The following is a 21495-nucleotide window of genomic DNA, read 5'->3' on the forward strand; positions in this document are numbered from 1 at the left end:
TATGTTATGGCTCAAGGGTAGATTAGCGACTATGAGATACTTTCATCGAGCCATGGCCAAGTGACAGGACGCCGATCAAAATGGGCGAATCAGGCGAGGCACATGCAAGAATTCATAATACTGCCAACATTAGAAAATGGCAGAAAAGCGTTCGGCCGAAGGCCGCCAAACATCCCGTGTACCCAGTAAGTATTTCAGAGATGCAACGCAGAGAGCGTGCGACAACAGATTATCAGCAACCCAGGAGGCAAACGAGAATCGATACGACGCCTGCACCGCCGCCGCTGCCGTTTCCCCAACAGCATCACTACCCACCGCAGCCAAACTCTCACGATGACATCCGCCTCGAGGAAGAACAGCTCGAATCCAGGCTACAGCAGATTCGGCTTGAACGACTGCAAAGGCAACAGAGTTTTCATAGCCCACGCTTCGAGACTCTCGATGGCTCACCTTATACGTCTTACCGCGGCATGCCCAGAGCCGTACAACGCAAACCTTACAGCCTGTCATCGAGTCATCATGCTGGCTATACACCACACTATTCTATCCAGGAGCCTGAAAACTCCTATGCATCGCGAGCGAGTAAGAGAGCCAGCGACTGGTTCCCTGCATACTTCGACTCGGTTCCTGAGATGGTACATCCTACAGCGCATGATCATGAACATTGCGTGCAGAGTCCTATCCTGCATGTGCATCCAGAGGTGCCACCTGCGACTGAATCGGAACACTTCGCTTTTAGCAATTATGCTCCCCGTTCGCTTTATCAAATACCGGAAGATTCAGCTACAAATGCGAAAGTGCACGGCAGCCATCACTTTCTTCGCGCAACAGAGGCAAACCGTGATCCTGGTGTCGATCGTGATTCTGCTGAGAGACGTAGCGCACAGCCAGATTGGCAAAGTCCGCGACCCATCGAGCCTCCCCAACGTGCGCCAACCACGACCCGGGCCTTGAGCAGAAATTCGTTGCCGGTCGCGCCTAGCTTTGAGCATCTGGGCTTATACGCAAAGGAGGCTTCGTCTACGGCATCATTTAACACAAAAGCCGTCGAGATATATCGCCCGGAGTACATCAACAGCTTTTCGTCATCTGAGTCCGAGTCACCGACCAATGGTAGCTGGGCAGCCGTTTCAGATAATGAGACGGAAGACGTGACAGGGTTGCGTGCCTCGCAGCCGCGGAACCGCACGAAGCCTCAAGCAACAGTCTCTCAGCCGAAGTTCCAAGCTCTGCTCCCAAAGATCTCAAACATCGGGCTCTTTTCCAAGGCGAAATCAGATCAAGCTCGCGTCGTTGTGCCGCCGGAGAATTGGAAAGAACGCCGCTTTCCACGCAACAAAAATTTGCCTATACCGCAGAGCACCAATAACGTCGCAAACTCGAAAGGAGGCGATCTACCACCAGTCACACGAACATCTGTCTTGCACGAAAGCGAGCATGTTGCACCTTCGCAACAGCATCAGCGATACAGAGCACATGTTGAAGAGCCTACCCAAGTTGAGGATCACGCTGAGTTTGAAGAGGTCGAGTCACGGTCTCATGAAGACCACTTAATAGTTCAGCAGGTTGTCCCGGACACGGCATCCAATAAAGACCATGTCTCAGCTCAAGACTTACCAGTGCTTGGAGGTCTCGGCGACACATGGCAAGTCGCCGAAGAATCTGTTTGGAGGCGCAACAGCTCGTTGAAACTCTGCAGCAAAGACCGTACACGTTCAAGTGGAATCGAAAATTTGTCGCAGCAGGCTTCGCGCAGAGGGCATGAATCATCTGATACAGGTCTAGTTGTCACGCCTGTCACAACATCTATTCTTCCGAAAGTCGACGTTGTTAGGGAAGAGACGTCAGAAGAGAAGCAAGCTGAGCCACTCCGCAAACCTGTGTTGGTTGTTGCAACGAATGTCCAAACCATGGCGAGTCCAGGGGATATTGCGGAGACCACGAGGCCTTGTGAAGTCCTACTAGATGAGGATCAACAGGCTACCTATGAAGCACCTCCAGCAACACAAGACGAGAGTTGCGATTGCGGTAAAACACAAGTCTCCTCAGGTAGCTGTTATTTCTGCTGGGCCTGCAACGGCATCATCTATTGCGACATCTGTTGGCCAATGTGCGCCCCACACAAAAGAGTATCGTTTTCGCAGCTGCGCAACGGTGGCCCGGCTCATGACAAAGGAAATCCAGTCACGTCAAGGAAAATCTTTGACACTCTAGAGTCGCATCATGATGCACAGACACAGGATTTCCTTCACGACAAAGATACACATAGCGCTTGGTTCGGTACCGGCAAAGACCCGTCCACTGGTGCTATTGTGTTTCGGGACTTCGGTCGCTATGCTCGATTGATGCAAGATGTACCTGGTCGTAGTCGGAGGCCACGACATCCGGCTCTAGCATCGTTCGTTGGCGAGACGAACGCTGGCAAATCCAGTCTGGTCAAATTACTCATTGAGCTGTGTGGAAGTGGGTCTTCGGACCATATGGTGCCTGTGGTAGGTACCAGCTCTAGATCGGATCTTCCTACGAGTGGCGACGTTCACCTCTATTCTGACCCGACTACTTTCCCAACCTCACGGCCTGTGCTGTACGCTGATTGCGAAGGATTGCACGGTGGCGAAAGAATGCCATCTGGTGCCCATGGCAAAAGCAAGACAATTCAGCTCAATATGTCACCTACATCGTTCATCAAAGCACAACACCACGCCTCTGAGCGAGAGATCATGTGGGCAGAGACAGCCGAAAAACGCAGTCGCGAATACCAAGTGCACAAACTGTATCCTCGCTTGCTCTACTCGTTCTCGGACGTCATCTGCTTCGTGACGAAGAACCCTCGCACCATAGAGAAAACTGTCCAGCAGTTGTTAGATTGGGCCGCAGCAGCTCTTGAAACATCCTCGAATCAGCCAGTCATGCCTCACGCTATCATCATCCTGAACGCGTGTGAAGACGTCCCTGAGCGATTCTACGATGTGGACTGGGCCAGCAGCGAGCTCATGAAGCAGGTCAATGACGCTGTGCATGACAATCACATATTGAAAAAGTTTGCAGATTTCTGGCGTGGCCGAGCCAGGACTATCGACAACGTCCATACGCTGATCGAGTCGTACTATTCCAGCATCCGTGTGATTCGCATAGTGAGTCCAGAAGTCATACCTCTTGAAGAACAATGCTAACCCATGTAAAGCCCGCAAGCGGCAGACCGAAGGTCATCGAGCGACAAGTAAGGAGGCTGTATTCCGAGATTCAGAAAGCTTGTGAGAAATCGCACGATTTTAAACACAAGTCACGCATGCTCCTAAACTCGGAAGAGCTGCAACCTTATCTTCGGCGGGCATTTGATCATTTCAGCCAGGATCTAAATAGGCCGTTTGACTTCGTCACTGCCTCGCTTGTCAATAACCCGATACCATCCCATTTCGGGGGCAACGTTCTGAAGCTTGCTGTAGAGATATGCAAGCAAGGCAGCAACTCTGTGGACGGAGTGAGTATCTTCAAGGAGCTCAGTTTCATGGTGGCTTCATGTATCATGCTTGACAGTGTCAGGAATGGCGTCAGAGGCCCCGCCGACCGGATTCTAGCTGTCTATCTCAGTTCTTGCAGATACGCCTTGGCTACCTTCTGCGACCGTCATTGGCCCTGCGAGTACATTCACTCTCGCATGCAGGGCCGGTGTGTCAACGTTAGAGTTGGGCATCAAAAAGGACATCAGACTAAGGCGGGGAAATTAGTGGGTGCCGGTACATACGAAGCCAGCTTTACTGCCGAATCCCACTGGGAGTTTTTCCAATACTGCGTTTACCTCAATCTACGCAGTCTCCTCGAGAGGCTGTACCAGGCAACGAAGAACGACCACGCGCGAGACGCAGAGGAGGCCGCGATTCTTCACCAGGAATTTGTGCTGACAACCTTCTTCCATCACCTTGGGGGTGCGCAGAACTTCGTCAGCTTCACCGCTTGCTTCTGCTGCCTATTCAATGTGCCTGAGCACAGTCTGCCTTGTGGTCATTTACTTTGTACGTCGTGCGTCCATGCTTACGGCGTCGGTCGTGGCCAATGCTTCGTGGACATGAACTACTGCCCTTTGCACGACTCGGGCACAACTGAGGGCTTCAGCACACCCTGTTCAGTATTTCTCAAGCCGCGCGGTGCTGGCATCAGAATCCTCTGCCTTGACAGTGTCGGCGTTGGTGCAATCGCGCAGCTGGTCGTACTGCAGCACATCGAATTTCTTCTGGGAGGACTCCCGTTACAAGCTTTCTTTGACCTCATTGTTGGCACAGGCTTGTCTGCGATACCGGCATTGGGCCTAGGTGCCGAGGGATGGAGTGTCGATCAAGCGATAACTGCCTTCAAGCGGATCTGCTCCAAGGCATTAAACAAACGCAAGGTGATCGGTATGGGTCTCAAAGACCCACTGAAATATTTCTCAAGTCAGGCACGTGAGGCACAGGCGCTAGAGGCAGAATTGCGCAGTTCCTTCGGAGAGAAGACTCTCTTTGCCGGCTTGAGTCGCCAACAGGACGATCCGTCCTCACCTGAGCGACGTACCAAGGTGGCCGTCACTACCGCGACCGCCAGTGGCACCTCTGTGCTGCTTGGAAATTATAACGGGCTGCATCGTGTTGAGAATGGTGCATATAGTTTCCATCGCGCCGAGAGGCCCCAAGACCAGATGAGAATATGGCACGCCGCGCGAGCAGCTTCTGCGACGCCTCTCAGTCCCTTCAGTTATGGTACATCAGGTCAGATGTATCAAGATGATTCTTTCGCTCACGGATGTCCCATCGAGCCTGCCCTCAAGGAAGCCGACGCCATCTGGCCAGATCGGATTGACGCCGGCCCAGACATGGTATTGTCGGTCAATGTGGGGTTCAAAGATGGTCAGAATCGGCCTCTTCCCATTCGCAAGACCTCGCGCCTCGCCTTCCTCAGCAAGGAACGACAAGCCTTGCACCGAGCCTCGAGTGGTAGCTCTCAGCCCGCCAATGATCGCGAGCACGTGTGGGACTCTGTTGTTTCGCAACGAGCGACACAAGACCATCACGCCAGGAAATACAACCGCCTCCATCTAGATCTCGGAGACGAATGTCGCAATTTTGACGAAAGCACAGAAGTGGACCGTTTAGAGCAAACGGCTAGAGTGTACTGCACCTCCATTCATGCCAATATAAGAATTATCGCTGACCAGTTACTGGCGACGTCATTCTACTTCTTACTAGATGAAAACAACACCCGGACTGCTGCGGCTGATGACTCAGTCAGGCTTGAAGGGGCGATTCATTGCCGATTCCCGTCCCGAAGCGAACGCATCCAGCGGCTCGGGCTGATGCTTCATCAACGCATGCGACACGCGTACAGCAGAGATCGCACCATCAGACATCCTTACTTTGCGATCCGTGAGGTGGGGAGTCCTATAAAGGAGCAGCGAATATACCTGGAGCATGAAGTTGTGGACACGATGATAAGGGATGGACTCTTTCACCCACAGGAGGTTTCGTCGGCGTTATCCAATCGCATGGCTGTGACTGAGTTTCTGTTCAACTTTGGAGGCATCTGTGCGGAAGATGAGCTCTACTACATAAGTGGCGGAACCAGGTGTGTCGTTGACGAGATCATTCAAGGTAAGCTCACCCTCGGTCCGTAGTAGTTTACTAACGGCAAGACTCAGGCATGCAGTGCGACCTCTCAGCGACGCCTCTGAGCCCAACACAAGTCGGGGCCATTGACCTCACCGCCTTAATCCAGAAGAAGGCGACTTGGGGTTTCGAAGCTGCGGACTTCCTCCATACAAACGACGATCCCCTCCATCATTTCAATGACACCACATATTGCAGCACAGGAAATGCCAGGTCTTCGCTCATGTCGAGATACCTTGGACAATTTCGTCCTCCAGACCAGAGTCATGTCACAAAAGCTAACACTCACCGCCCGAGGCGCTCGATACCATGGAGTTCCCGATCGCCACCGTCAGCTAGCATTTTCACAAAAATGGATTCCTCCAGAACAGAAGTGCAGCCAACTGTGGGCGATGTCGACCAGCTGTCCACGCACCCCAACACATACGAGGCGATGTCAAAAGAGGTGCAAGACACGTCCAGAGTGGGCACGTCCGGTGTGCATTTACGCATGGCGTCTATGAATCAACAGAGGGCGCCAGGCGACTCCCTAGAACCTCCTGGCTCACCTTCGGACCCTGCCGATCCTCCACCTCACACAGCACTAGACGTTGGTCAATCCAAGACCCACGAAATCATGGGTCAGCAAGCCCGTGAGTCAATGAATATAGAGAATCAACCTTACTATCCATCGTCTGCATTGCGAGATATACAGCCTGTCACAGCAGCGCCTACCAACCTTGACGATCTGACACCAAGCACGTCAAGTGTTTATGGTGGTCTGTACGAGCTTCCGGTCTCGAACGTCCCGCCTAGCAAAAAGATCCAGGACATTCCGAATCTTACCACTCCTGGCGACACATCGCAAGTCTGCACTAATGTCAAAAGGAGGTTTCCGTCGCTTGCGCCTCATTCTCCCATAGAGCGTCCCCATGTGCGCAAATCGACAGCTGAACGGACCTTAGCAGTCCCCGAAACGTCCGTCTGATCAGCGCGATGCCTCCAGTGCAAGCACTATGGTGTCGCCCATGCCTACACCAGGTCCTGACAAATCGGGTCGCGTTAGCAGAGTTTCACAGATCAGTGTGAGCGCCATGGTGTCGCCAGCGCCTACACCGGGTCCTGACAGATTGAGTCGCGTTAGCAGATTTTCACAGATCAGTGCTCTTCCCGACGTACCAGAGTCCTACGACATGTTCCGTCAACGACAATGGGAACAATATCAGGCACGCAGCGTCGTCGGTCCTAGATCCGTCAAGTAAGCATCAGCGAGTATCAAAGAACGCATGTGCCTGGAGGGAGCACTCGGATCTGGCTGCTCAAGCGGAACTTGAAAATTCCTTCTTCCGCCAATACATAGAATTTGCATTTTCGAATTGTGTACACCGGCCCCTTCCATCAACTCCCCTAAAGGTTGCAGCAACAATCTCAGCTATGTTTCTTTGATGTCATCCGCAGCATGAGGATGGGCGAGCGTAAAGAGTATCGCCTGACGCTTCACAATCAGATTCCACTTGGAACATCAAGCTGACCGCTTACGTCAATCCTGAGCCACACCAGTATCCTGTCAAGACTGATAAGTTGAGAAACACCGATTGGCATATTGAGGCCGGTTCACGAATCTTTGAGACGTCTCTGAGGCTTTGTTTTGAATTTGGGAAGTACGCCAGTCGCTACTACTTATGCATACATTCCGCCAGGTTCATATCCCGGGCTGAACAGAATACATCTGAAATGATGGCCATATCTGGAACCAGAGCATAAGGCAAAACAGGTCAATTTATCACATGCTTAGCGGAACCGTACGAGTTCACCTTGTAAAATTGTACAAATATCATCTATCATCTCGCAGTCGCCACATCCGGCGTTCCACCCCTCATAATGACCGTATCAAACGACGACCGGCTCATATGAGTCGGTGACCAAATGCCCTGTTCGTGCTGCACGTCCGCTTCGTCACTGTCAGAATGCAGATAAGAGGTGCGATTCTGATAGTGGCCATCTTGATACGAATCAAGCTCATGGACTCGGTCATGGCCTTGTTCAAGCTCATGGATCTGGTCACGGCCACGGCCATGGCCATAGTGACGATCATGGTCAATGATCTGCTCATCCGTCGCCATAGCTCCAAAGTCCCTAGTAACAGGCTCGTTTTTGGCAAGCCGACTCTCGTCCTGATCCTTCTTCGAGGTGAATCCCTTCAACAGCCCAGTAACCAACTTCTTGGCCTGACTTGTCCGGCTATTCATCTCCGCGTCCTGCGCCTCAAACGCCTTCGTCCTCGCAACAGAAGGCGGCTCGGCCCCGGAATAAGTACTCTGCGCATCCTCCTCTTCCTCAGGTTGAGGCGTGAGCTGCTTCGTAAACGGCGCAACAATCGACTGCCGGTACCGGTGTGGTATAGCAGCCCTTTGATCAGGCATCTCATCGTCCGCAGCCCGTGAGTATCTATCGAAAAAGATATGATCTTCCCCGTCAACTACAGGCTTCGGACTGATACTTCGGACGTGATCAACCGCACCTACAGGCGGTGGGTACCGCGCATAGTGGGCTGAACTGCCGGAGTATTCACTTTCCGCGTACTCCCCGTCCTCATTCTCAGGCGAGCGATCATCTATCTGTCTGATATCCCGCGCTTCGATCTCAGGTATCGATAATCCGGTCCGATTATCTTTTGCACTCTTGGGCCGAGTCTTGAGATTTACACCTTCGACCGTCTCGTATTGGACGCTGTGGACGGAGGGCGGTTTGCGTGGGCGGGACTGGGCGCGGGGTGCGGGTCTAGCGTTGAGGGAGGAGAGGGTATCGGCGAGGTCTCGGTCTCTGGCGTTGGCGGTTGAGGGACGTTTGGGCAGGCTGTAGCGGCGGACTCGGGGTTGACTGAAATTTGCAACTGGCTGTGGCTGCTGGACCTTAGGAGCGACACGGTCATATGCTATTTGCTGTTGAGGTCTTGCGCGATCATATGGTGTTTGCTGTTGAGATCTTGAAGCGGGTCGGTCGTTCGGGACTGGCTGCTGAGATCCAGTGTCGTTGCGGCCACTCGCGACTTGCTGCTGGATTCTGTGAGCGCTACGGTCATTTGTCTTCACTGGCTGCAGCATATCCGTCGAGGGCGATGCCGCATCTAGTCTCATCCTTCGTGCATCTCGGGGCGGAGAGTACGACCCGAGCAGAGTCCTCGCCGGATTCTTCTCCGGAATTACTGGCGGGGTGACCCTATCTCTCAGTGGCCAAGGTTGAGACTCTGCCGTATTTGTTCGGGAAGTGAACGGCCGAGAACGCTCCTTGTCTGGTGATCCACTGGACGGGTCACTACTCTTTGAGCTATCACTACGTTCCTTATCGGGTGAGCCACTTGAAGGGTTACTGCCGTTTGAGCTGTCACTTGGGCGAACGGTAGAGGTTGACGATAGCGTGGCGGAAGATCGTGCAGTCGAGGCAGTCTCTTGCTTTTCCAGTAGTTCCAACTCTGCTCGCATGGACTCTAGATCGGTGCCTTTGGGGCGTTGGTAGGGTAGCCATGCATCTGTCTCGACGACAGCTTGAGTTCCGTTCGAGCCTGCGGACCACGTCGTCTCGAAACTTGGTCGAGATTGCACGGAGTTCCTGCCATTCTGGGCTTGCGGCGCAGCTGAGAAGGCTTGAGGGGCTGGCAAGGTGGGAGGAGACGGCGATGCTGCTTGCCTCACTTCGCGTGCAGGACTGATCTCGGTTGGCCTTTGTCGCTGAGCAGGCTTTTCCGGGTATGATCGAACAGCGAATGGCAATGGTGTCTGATACCTATTCTTTGGCCGCGGACTCGTACGGGGTGAAGATTCTTGCATCTTGTGAGAGTTGGTTGTAATGAGAGGTGAGCTAACACAGAGTGTGAGAGTGGGAGAAGAAATGGCGGGCAGGAAAGATGAAGCGCAGGCGATTTAGCTTTCTAGCACATGCTGGGATGGCAGGCATAGCATCGTGTATGTCAAGACTTCTATGCGACATTAGACGGATTGGTTTTCCATTGGTATCATTGTGTCCAGGGTTGAAGCAGCATCCTTGTTAGTCATATCGAGACGAACGACCGAAGTCCGATAGTCGCCCCAATTTTGAAGAGCTTTCGACCGATCTGGACTCGGCAAGCTCAACGGGCTGAACTCTGAACTGCAACTGCACTGCTTATTCCTCTTGAAGAACCTTCGAGCAAGAGCGAGAGAAGATGCAACTCGACTATTGGAAGACCTCTAACAGAGCTTAATAGTGCTAACACATTGCTTTTTACTTCGACAGTCGATCTTACTACCGGTATGTAGCACGCGTCATCAGTACAAGCTACTGCATGAGGCACGATCTCGCTAACCCAGCAGGCGAACAAGGACCCACAATCTCCATGCGCTGACTAGGATGTACGCGATAGCTGTGGGCTACCTCGCCTGAGCCCCTGCTTATGACGAAACGTGAAGATATCAAATGAGCGCACAATTGTATCAACAACGACAATATGTGCTCGGAAGCTCATCGTCGTGCATGCTGACGATGAGAACAGCGTTTTACTGATCAGCCAAGCTGACATGCCTTTCGGACCATTTTCAAGGTTCTGCGGCCGTCGGAAACGTTCTCCTTAGAGCTTTCCTCTTTAGGTATAGCCCATAATCCCACAGAGAGCATGAGGGCCGCTATGGACGCCCAAGTCGGTACTCCGGAGGGCAAGTGTAAGGTAATTTAGAGCGGAGAGCATGGAGGCAGCACGTGTGTCGACCGTTTCTTGCAGTTGAACATCGTCGAGTGACAAAAGTGACGGGCCGAGGTGATTGTTGAAAGTCCATCTGAGCCAGTGGCACGTTTATTCACAGAGCACAGCTCCAAGAGACTTCGCATCGAAAGAATATCAGCACAACCAGGGCACTGGATAACTCACAATAACGTCAGTTCATGTTCGTTCGAAAATCATCTGCACATTGCCAGGTAAATTGAAACCTCAAAAGCTCATTTTGCAAGACCGAGAGCTCGCCTTCATCAATCACTACCTCAGAAGCCCTTCATATCGTCCAAGATCATTGCAAAAGCACTCATTTCAAAGTTCAATCAGGCAGCTCTCATCTGCGTTTCATAGTACTCGTTTTCGTGTCTCAGGAGGGCCCCAGTATCGTAATCTCGTTTCCAATAAGCATTCGTATCAGTAATCTGGGGCTCCTCCAGCATCTCGGTCTTCGTTTCCATAAGCACTCGATTTCATCCTTCGGGGGTGCCCCAGTGACTCAAACCTGTTCCAACCCCCTATTCTCGCGGTCGTGCCGGAGCTGGTCGCGTCTCTTCTATGTCCGAATCATCCACGGGCGATTGATCGTGAGCAATGATGAACTCATCCAGGCCATCGCCATCATCTTCGACAATGATCTCATTGGTCTCTGGGTCCCGTCTGGTCGGTCCGAAGAGCTTGAGGAGATCCGGGACGCTGAGCTCCGATTGGCTCCGTCCATCGACTACCCGGTCGCACTCCTGGGCTTTGAGCTTCTGTAGGTGAAGCATAAGCTGGGTATCGACCGCGTCAGCAATCATAAACCGTCTTACGATACAGTCTTTTTGCTGGCCGATTCGATACACCCGGGAGAACGCCTGGTCCTCTGCGGGCCTACTGAAAGTTAGTAAAAACGTATCAATCTGGGCGAATTAGGGCAGGACTTACTCATTCCACCAAGGATCGACGATGATCACGTAGCTGGCTTCAACCAAGTTGAGTCCCAAACCACCCGCTCGCATGGACATCAGGAGCACTCTGTGGCCATTTGCTGGGTCCTTCCATCGCTGCAATGCTGTATTCCTGACCTCTGGTCGGACCTGTCCAGTGAACTGTTCGAAGCCCCAACCTTTCTTCGAGCACACCTTGGATAGAAGCTTCACCATTGGGATGAACAGCGTGAAGACGACGATCTTGGCTTCTGGGTCGTTGTCAATCCACTCCCTCATCTGCGAGGTGATAGCTTGCACTTTCGTGCTGAGCATTTCGACATTAGGCTGGTCCAGCCAGAAGTCATCAGCATCCTTTCGTTTCTTCCCATTTGAGCCGTCCGAGGGGGACGCCCGTAGTGCCTGGGAATACCCGCCAGCTTCTGCTGCAATCTTTTCCATTGCGGTGAGGTCGGCAGCTCCGGTGATTGATCCTTGACAGGCCATGCATTCTGCTGACTCCGAATCTGACACTCGGGCGGACTCCAGCATGACTTTCAGACACTCCTCGCAGTACAGATGGCCGCAGGGTATCGACAGCTTGGCGCGCTCCGGTATGTCGTTGCACGAATTGCAGTGGGAGCGATTTCGAATATTCTCCCATTCCCCTTGCTGCTGGAGTCTGTAAAACAGGCCTCGGAAGTCGAATTCAGAGTCGTCAATAGTGAGGTCGATAGTATTACTTTCCGGAACGGGGGGGGACCCCATGGGCGAATCGCGACTCTTTTGGTTCTCGTCTGTTGCAGCTTGTAGAATCCTCTTGAGAATGTTCGCAGTTCTGGTCCCGGTATTATTGTTGGCTGGGCGGTCTCCGATCTGTTTTTTCACGACCTTCCACAACTTCTCGATATCCTCTGCTTCGAGCAGATCCCGGATCGTGGTGGACACCATCAAGACGTGGGCGCACATTTGTCGTAGGCGAGTGAGCATTACAAAGATGTTCCTGCTCAGCTGGTTGATCCTTCCTGAGGCACTCCAGTCGTTGATTCGGTTGATGAATCTCTGCCTCACTACCGAATATATCGCTCGCTCCACTGGGTTGAACTTCACTTCAATGGTCTGGTGATCGAGGGCTGGAAGGCTCGTTAGGGGGGCACCGAACATGCGATTGGCACCCGTTCTTCTGATCATGACTTTGCGTAAGACTGCGTCCATACTATACTATATTAGTCCATTTGAAGCGATTTCAGGGTATCGGGGAGGGCACCGTTGCATTGTAACATCGTTCCTCTCTGCACGAAAAGTCAGCAATCAGTCTGTGTATCGCAGGTGTTCAGAGCCATACTACAATAGTTGCTTTTGAACTGAGGGAACGATCCAGCGCCCTCAACTCCGAGAAAGTCGAAGTACGGATAGAACTCTGGGGCACCCCCGGGTTAGCAAAAGCTGTGCTAGCAAAACATGTCGAGATTCACTTACCCTCCATGCAGTTCGATAATGGGGTGCCTGTCAACACCCATTTGTACTTGGAAGTTAGCAGCCTGCATGCCTTAGAGGTACGTGACTCGTGGTTCTTGATCATTTGTGCTTCGTCTAGCACGATGCGATAGAACGGCACTGTTGTTACAAGGTCAGCTTTTGCTCATCGAGGGGGTCACCAGTTGTCATTGACGTACTTTGAAGAAGTGGTCCTTTGTTGGCCTCGAAGTGGGCTTCCCACCACTGATCCATGGCCTTTTCCGTGACAAGATGGTTGGGGGGCTCGCATTTCGGCATATTTCGCATGACCTGAGATTGTCAGTTCTGCTCACCCGGGGGGTCGCCCGGAGTCAAATGCAGTGCAGAGCTTTTCGATCTTACCTCGTGATACGTAGTAATGACCACACTGTACTTCCTCAATTCTTTGCAGACATCGTTCGTGGGTATCCTTGAACCCGACTTGTAGATGAGAACGCTTTCCATCACATTATCTTCGGTGTGTTTCGCAATCTCCTCCAGCCACTGTGTAACAATGCTAGGTGGAACCACGATAAGGGTAGTCTTGTTCTTCGCACTAGGCCTTGACTGATTTTCGACCATGATCGTGATCATCTGAACAGTCTGTCGAACATTAGTATGCACGAATGCGTTGGGGCTCAGGAATTTACCTTGCCATAACCCATGGTGTCCGCCAGGATACCGCCAAAAGGACCAGTAGGACCAGACTCACGTTCCACGCCCCATGCTGCTCCAAGAAGCTGAAAGTGCTTCAGGGGGGACGCCATACCCTTCAAACGGAACCTGCCAGATGGATCAGGTTTCATTGATCCAGGACCCCTCCACTTGAATTGCCTGCATGCCTTATCAAGCTTGCTTTTCATGCCATACGTCGTGTCCTGGTGTTCTTTGGGAATAGAGGCAATCAGCGCAGTGAGAGCATCTTTCTTGTTGGTCTGACCAGCGAAAGTAGGCTGTTCAGGTTGCCCCTGGTTCCTCCTGGCGTCCTCCACGATAGGATTTCGCACGAGACTTCCCATGTTGAGCATACTAACGTTTCCCCGCCCTCCACGGCCGCCACGTCCGCCGCGACCACCCCGAGCAGCTGGCGTCTTCTTCTGTACTCGGGTGTTCCCTCGGGTAGCTGGCGCCTTCTGCGTTTTCCGACCTCGGTTCTGGGCAGCTTTCTTACCTCGTTTTGTGCTCTGGGGGGCACGTCCGGTCTCAGAATCGTCGTCCGAGAGTTCGATCTGTTCATCAGGTATCGGAGTGTCTAGCGCTTCATTGCGCGTTGGTGCTCTTACCATTGGTATGTCGTCGGCTTCACCAGCGTCCTCCTCAGGAAAGAACATTGCGTTTTCCTCGATCTCTCGCATTTGATGGTCCTTTGCCTTCTTTCTACGTCTCTCACATTGGTGCAGGGTGTCCTCCAGGATTTTCAGATTGATGCGATCTTCGTCAACCGGAAGGCCTGAGGATTCCTTCATAGCGATCTCGGTGCGCTTATCTTCAACTGCGCGCGAGATCTCTTCGTACTCGTTGTCGCTCGACGGTGCCCTCTCTGCGCGGCTGTTGGCGTTGAATTCCTTCAACATCTCGGCCAAATTGTTTTCGACATCCGCCAGGTCCTCTTCGGGTAGCAGTTGCTCGTCGGCGTCCATGGTAGCCGGTAGTTCTGGAAGGGAGTCCACCTCGATCGACGGAAGTTCTTGGTTCGCATGGGCTTCGTCCATCTCTGGCTCAGGTTTGATGACTGGTGAAGCGCTGCGCAAAGGCGCACTGTGGTTGGGAGAAGTGTCGTCGTCGTCCATGGTGAGGTCGATGACCAGTGCCTCGTGGGAAGTGTTCATTAGTGGTCAGTGTATACTCGAGGGACTAGAAGATGCGGTCTAAGATATAGAAGCGGGCAAGGATGTGTGGGAGTGGGAAGGGGGTTTATGTATGCTAGATCTTGCAAATGCTTGGCGTGAACTGAGGACGAAGTGAATGAACACTATCGTTGTTCATGCTGAGATAACACAGCGTTGATGTCTGACCAGAGGCTCACGTTGACCTTAAACAGAGAACCGGAACGAGCGATAGAAATTGCACAGCTCCGTGCAAATGGCGAGTCGGTAAGTAATTGTAGCACGGGTGCCCTCCAAAGATGCTCATATCGATGTTTCGAGGAATTGAAGACCATACGGCCGCGTAGGCTGTATTAGACCCATAATTCTTGTTTTGGTCGAGCTTACGTTGCTGTAGATATGAAGTTGTTGATCTCTTTCCCGATATTGTACAAAAACATTGACAATCTCCAATCATCGCTTGAGTAGCACTGCCAGATGTGTAGGTCCCAGTACTGACACTGTTAGCTTCTTGAAGAGAACAGGCTTACCAAGCCGCGTTCGTCCCATACGTCAGCGTAACACTGGGCCGCGATAAGTACGTGTTTGATGCTTGATCTGTAGCTGCATGGATGGGCACGCACCAGACGGCACGACCTTGACATCCTGCCCTCCGTAGTCGTACGTACCATGTTCGTAGGTACACGAGGAGTCCTGACAATGGTTAGTCGTAGCAGGAAACTTGCAAACGTCTTGATGATGCTACTCGGTACCGCTGTCTGTTCTTGGTTTGCCACTTGTTGTCGATGCGCAAGCGATGATTCCTGGAAGCAGTGAGGACGGCCACCATACGTAGTGGTCGGAAGATCTCTGTGAGCTTGCTTCGTTTTGCGACCCAATGTAATCTAGCCTATTTTCCTGTCGCGAGCGTTCTCCGGGTACGGCTTGGCCCTATTTGGTAGCTTTCCTCAAAGGACTCGCTATGCCAACGTGGCCATTACCTCCTCTTCCATTGCCACCTTCTTCATGCCCTCCACTGCCGATACTGCCATGTCGACTACTCACCCTGCTCCTGTCAAACATCTCTCCCGTACTGTCATAAGCTACCGTCGCTCTCCTCAGCTCCCTCACCGCCGTCACAGCTTCGGGCAGCTCGAACGCTGGTATGCCAGTAATATCACTCTCCATTGTCCCGGGCACTTCTTTCACCGGTCTGAGCATGCTGCTCGAGCTGCTCCCGGTCGCCTTGCGACTAGCACTTCCTGGTCCGCCAACATGGGGAGCTGGTGCATTCGCAACTTCCTTGTAAAAGGCTTCAAGACGGGCTTTGTCCTGGCAGAACGCTTCGAGGTCGTCTTTGATCTGTTCAGGGGTGATCAATGTGTTCCAGAGACCAGTAGCTGCAAATTTTGACTTGAGCCCAAACACATCGGCGACGGAGGCCCTTCCTACATCAGGTGACGCATTACTCCTTGGGGCTTGAGTGTCCGACAAAGCTCGAGGTGCTGGACTCATCGCGGCAAGCGCACCCAAGTTCGGCACGGGATGCAAACCCGGACTTGAAGCGACGGCGGTGCTCGGCGAAGCAAGATTGACACCGACGATGCCACTTGCCTGCATGCTCGCCGCTGCTGTGGGTGGGATCGCTGGACGATAAGATTGTGGTCCAGACCCTTTCTTTGGGTCAAACATGCGATTCTCTTTGTTGTTTGCCGATCGTGAATTGTAGAGTCGATTTGCTAGCAAGATGATATCTCCGTTTTCCATGATTTGCGCAAGAATAACGCCGGACCTATGAACGAATTGAGTGTATTTGTATTCAAGTTGGCCCCAACTATAATGGATATCGACACCTTCAGGGAACTCGTTTGAAGCTTCAAGATCTAGGACAAAATTGGAGCGTTTGAGGATAGCTTTCTGGTAGATATGCTTGTCGACATGTAACGGGTTTGCCGGCGCATGTGGAGCGAAAGAAGTCGTTGAATAGAATATTGGGTTGAACAAAACGTTGTTGGCTTTTTGTTTCGGAGGCTCAAGAGCGAGCTTGACTCGGTATGGGTTGCGGAAAGGTTCGGCATCGGGAACATCATGTGCTTCTGCAATGGGCACTTCGACCAGTTTCAGTCCGTACTTCTCAGCTGTATTTGTCCACGAGACGATAGCATCGTCGACGAGTTTGCAAGTAGTACTGAGCCAGTTAAGTTCAATATGATAGCAGTTCTCAGGGTTGTGAAAGCGGTCGTAGTGCACATCGACTACTTCTGGTCGACCTAAGAATGATTTCTTCCTAGTATCAACGTCAACTCGAATCATCCTTGACAAAGATACGGCCTTGCGCTTCTTCTCGATAGACGGCTTGTTCTCCGGTGTAGAGGTTGCATTGAGTTGCTGAGCAATGTTGGATGCGGACGTTGTCCTTACACTGAACGGAGTAAGCTCTTTCGCTGGCTGTTCTGCAACTGGAGTTGGAGGAACCGATTTGTCAGACTTGGTAGTCGAGAACCAAGACCTGGTCAGATCAGGTCGGAATTGACGATATTGCGGTTTGATAGAATAGAAGTAGGTTCCGTCCTTAAAATTGTGGCGACCATTGACATGTTCAAACAGACCTTCTTTCATAAGCTGGTTTCCAAACTCGACTGCGTCTTCTCGAATAGTCATATTCTTGACGTTATTCATCAGCCAGTTTGTGAACTGTTCGCCGTCAAAGCAGTTATGGTGCAGACGCCAATGCCACCTTCTGTGCTTGATTTCGATTCCCTGGTCGCTTTGCATCAATTGAGCTAGCTTGGTCATGGACGTCTCGCGGTCGAACTTTTCCGATTCGGCAAGTAACTGCGTCGACTCGCTTGCACCACCTTCCTCTGTTTGCGCAAGCCTGTCTAGCTCTAAGGAAACCAGTTGAGAGGGGTTCAACGTCTCCATCTTGACCTCAAGAGGATTCTCGTCTCGGTGGCTGCTCGTCCCCATCCTGCTTTGTATGAGCTCACGGTCCTTCAGTGAGATGTATCTGTTCTTTTGCCACAATTGAGTCAAAGCTCTAATACCTAACAGATGTATTTCCTCCTCATTCTCTTCTTGCTGGTGCTTCTTCCAAGTGCTTGCTGGTGGCTCGACTGGCAGCAACACGAACCGGGCTCGCCAATATCGTAGCTGCTCAACAACATTTCCGGGTCTGTCACCACCACCTTGGCTTGCAAGGTGATTGTCTGCAAGACCCCAGGGGTACTGCTCCGAAAATCCGCGGAAGACGACATGGCGTGGGAAGTAGTCATTGGCCAAGATCGTACGGATGTAAGGGCTGTAGTTGATTGGGTGATCGGAGGACATGCTCGTAAGATCCTGCTTTTCCACGTACTTAGTGACCCGGACTGAGGATGCTTTATTTAACTCGAGCTTCTGGATAGTATTGCCCATCGCCAAGACGACGACAAGGCGCGACTGATCATTGGCATTTGGCAGGCAAATTGCATGACAATCAGCCAGGTCTTCGTCCAGAGCTCTTGAGGCGCCGGGCCCGGTCACAAACTGGTAACCATGCGATATTCTCAGCGAGATCATCTCCAGGAATAGAAGATGCATGTCTCCGCGTGAAGTAAAGGCATGATCATCTGGAACTTGGGTTCGAACAATGTGACACAGCGCATCGTAGTGGTTTTCAAGCTCTTGGCGTGACGGAAAGTCCTCGGTCGTCAAAGGCACGGATGCTGGTGTGCACAGAGAGCGCCATTTCACAGTCGCGGCACGTGGCTTTCTAGGGTATAGATGTTGCCACCGACCAAAAACGCGTGCGTATGATTTTCGCTTCAGCGGATTTGAGGCATTCACGTTTCGAACAAAAGGAATTGTGCTTTCCGGCACAGAGCTGGGCGGAGACTCATGTGTCGCAGCCAAGTCACTTGCTTTGTCGTCCGAATCGGAGACCTGTCCATTGTTTCCATTCTCCTCATTTTCATTGCGTTCGTGGCGACGCTGCCGCCACAGTTGTTTTGTAAGTGAGTCGCTGCCTGGGAAAGCACCGCCACTAGCATTGATCTTGATCGGGCGGCTTCCTTCGTCACTTCTGTTTGTGTTTGCTGTGCTAGGTCGCGAGGTATCATCGTCTTTTGAATTAAGGTTAAGCTTGGAAGCGCGAGATAGTGTAGCAGGTCTTGAAAGTAGCCGTGGGCGACTTTCATCAGACGACTCATCGGTTGTGCTGGGTGCAGATGTTCGAGCACTAATGTTCTCCGCTTGTACTTGTGCTGTCACTGCTGTTGCCTTCATTGGCATCAGACCTTTCAAGCCGTAGCTGAAGGCTCTTGGTGCACGTGCAGGTCGTGGAGTTTTGGCTTTCGCAGACACGATACTTCCTGTTTCAGAATTCTCATCCACCCGAGAAGTGCTTTTCAGACTGGCGGCTGATGAACGAACCGTGGCTCCTGACGAGGTTGTTTTCTTGAGCTGCAGGTCGGTCATATCTCTCTTTCCATTCTTCTTGGGCAATTTGGTATGCCGTCTGCTAGCTTTCGGAGTGGCTGACGTGAGCGTGAACACTGTAGCATCGTAATCGTCCATCCTAATCACCACCTTACTTACTGTAGGATCAACGCCCTGCTGAGAATGCTGACTGCCGGGCAGATGCATGGTTGCGGGAGCCTTTCGCTTCATCTCTGGTGACCTCGATAAGCTGCGGCTATATTGAGAATTCGACAGACGCGAATTCCATCTTCGTAAGCTCGAGCCATTTTCAACAGCCCGTTCGCTCAGATAAGGTATGGCAATATCTGCCATTCCCATTTCTGTTAGGCCCATCATCTGCAATTCGTACATTCGAACACGAGGCTTGAACAAGTCGTCAGACATGAAGTTACCTCGCTGCTGCTTCGATCTTCGGCGCTTCCGCTTGGCGTCCTCTTGTTCCATCTCCGACGACCAATATGATAAGTCAATCCATTGAGGTATTCCGTAACCGTACGCTTGAGGCAACCTCGCCGGGAATGCTGACGGAAAGCGAGAAAAGTAGTTAAGGCTAGCATTCGTGCTCGAGAATGCTGGCGACGCACTCATATCTGGAAGTGAGGCATGGCTCAGAGTCTTACTTAAGGAGGTTGGGCTAAGAGAACCATAGACACCATTGATGCTGTTTGCGTCTTTGCCTTCTTCGAGTCGATATCGGAATAAGGGCACAGAGTGTAATGGCATTCGTGAAAGGCAGACAACGTCTATGCCAATACCGTTGTTTGTCAAGTTCTCCGAAGTCAGCTTCAGTAACTCTCTATCCACATCGAATACACCGCTTCCCGCGGTAATGACAACTGTGGATATGCCAGTCCTGATAAGATCGCGATCGATATAGTCATTGGAGAATTGAGATGCTGCTAGATTAATTGCTTCGAGGATGTTGCCCTGCAGTGCTCCGCTGAGGCGCCCAGTTATCCTTGTTGGTCGATCCTCTTGCTCCTCACGTACATCAGGCTCCCAGCTATCCTCTGGTGTTTTGAACAACAACACATCTCGGAGGAAGGCGCGAAAATCCCCTTTCAGCTCCTCAAGAATTGTGGTCCATTGGGCACTTGCCATATCCGTGACCACCACCCTGTAGAAGTCCTGATGATCGATTGGCCGTTTGTCAGTGAGAAAAGGCGATTGAGCTGCAAGGCCTGCTGACAGAACGCCTTGACCTCCAAGAATATCTGAACGGCGATACTCAAGCCGGCCGAACATGACTATACTGACCAGATGACGAACATCCATCTTGGACCACCTTTTGAACAGCTCTGGTAGGAAACCATTGACGACTCGATTGAACAGGATCTCGCCATTGCCGTCTGAATCAAAGTCCCACATCTCGCGTGACATCTGGATGAAAATGACATAGCGTGCAGCTTCACTACGAAACACAGGCACGGTGGTGCTGTCAAAGTAGCCCATTGAGGTATGCCGGCCGTCGATATGAATGCTTCGTACCGTGGCTTTCAGGCTGTTGAGGAAAGACAGCTTTTGGCCGGTGTATATCGTTTTGCCAACCAATTCTTGACTTGTGAATCGCCACATGTCGGATCGAGAGAGATATGCATCACGGAAACATATTTCTGCATGGCTTGACCTCCACTTTGTTTTGTCTGTCCTGGTGACGATCACAGTGGATGGAGAAGAGAAACCAAATGTTGCCGCTATCTGTTTGCTGATGGACAGGTCGAAGCTAGACTGCTTGGAGCTCTGATCAGGTAACAGTGTCTTGACCAAACATACGAGTGTGGGCACAGAAGGTTCGGCTGCCTCGTCCGAAGTTGCGTCGTTCTCGTGGACAGGCTCCCCTGCTGATTTGGCCTGGGTCTCGAAGTCGCGAACGTCCGTAGCCTTGAGCATTAGTCGAATCTCTACCAAGTCACCGTCCTCGATATTCGAGCCAATTAGGGACGATGGCGCGAAAAGGACATTTTCTCTTGAGTAGACCTCGTTATGGATGGAGAGACTGAGTTGTATGGAGTCCCTGGATCTTTCGAGTGAGGCTGCACTTCTACGCGAGGCACTCTCGTTGGATACGCGCGCTTTGAGTGTGGAACCACTGTTGCTTCGAGCTCGTGAAATTTGCGTCAAGGCGTCAAGAGCCATGTTCAAGTCTTTTCGAGGACTTGTAGTCTGCAAGAGCCGGTCCGAGCAGAACGGCCCTCCGATAGGGAGGTGATAGCATTCGTTAGTATCATCGTCCAATGAGTGCTGACGAGCAGCACCATGAACAGATTGCGGCACGCATCAGATTCTCTAAGAGAGGACTATGTCACGTTGGCTCAAAAAGGATCTCGGTCTGTACAATCAAAAGTCTTGGAGGTACGTAGTCAATTCAGTGATGGAAAGCAAACAGAAGATATCGGCGATCGTGCCTTCGAAGCTTCAACTATTTGGCACATGACTCAGCAGCAGCTTTGGGAAGAAGGCATGACCGT

At 51.9% G+C, this 21495-nt stretch overlaps 4 protein-coding genes across 4 annotated transcripts; 1 reads left to right on the forward strand and 3 right to left on the reverse strand.

Annotated features, from left to right (window-relative positions):
- Nucleotides 1-80: 80 nt before the first annotated feature.
- On the forward strand, nucleotides 81-6603 carry PMZ80_008326 (uncharacterized protein; the record flags this gene model as incomplete). Its single annotated transcript, XM_064876726.1, has 3 exons — nucleotides 81-3134; nucleotides 3185-5621; nucleotides 5669-6603. The coding sequence occupies 3 exons, from the start codon at nucleotides 81-83 to the stop codon at nucleotides 6601-6603; spliced, it is 6426 nt and encodes a 2141-aa protein (XP_064727113.1).
- Nucleotides 6604-7456: 853 nt separating this feature from the next.
- PMZ80_008327 (uncharacterized protein) lies at nucleotides 7457-9442 on the reverse strand (the record flags this gene model as incomplete). Its single annotated transcript, XM_064876727.1, has 1 exon — nucleotides 7457-9442. One exon carries the CDS (start codon nucleotides 9440-9442, stop codon nucleotides 7457-7459), a length of 1986 nt encoding a protein of 661 aa, XP_064727114.1.
- A 1432-nt stretch (nucleotides 9443-10874) lies between these two features.
- Nucleotides 10875-14590, reverse strand: PMZ80_008328 (uncharacterized protein; the record flags this gene model as incomplete). Its single annotated transcript, XM_064876728.1, has 8 exons — nucleotides 10875-11229; nucleotides 11284-12480; nucleotides 12532-12556; nucleotides 12610-12684; nucleotides 12744-12881; nucleotides 12941-13052; nucleotides 13125-13364; nucleotides 13412-14590. The coding sequence occupies 8 exons, from the start codon at nucleotides 14588-14590 to the stop codon at nucleotides 10875-10877; spliced, it is 3321 nt and encodes a 1106-aa protein (XP_064727115.1).
- A 927-nt stretch (nucleotides 14591-15517) lies between these two features.
- Nucleotides 15518-21163, reverse strand: IML1 (vacuolar membrane-associated protein iml1; the record flags this gene model as incomplete). Its single annotated transcript, XM_064876729.1, has 1 exon — nucleotides 15518-21163. The coding sequence occupies one exon, from the start codon at nucleotides 21161-21163 to the stop codon at nucleotides 15518-15520; it is 5646 nt and encodes a 1881-aa protein (XP_064727116.1).
- Nucleotides 21164-21495: the final 332 nt, after the last annotated feature.

This window comes from Knufia obscura (genome assembly GCF_036327395.1).
Source record: "Knufia obscura strain CCFEE 5817 isolate CBS 148926 chromosome Unknown scaffold_11, whole genome shotgun sequence".
NCBI lineage: Eukaryota > Fungi > Ascomycota > Eurotiomycetes > Chaetothyriales > Trichomeriaceae > Knufia > Knufia obscura.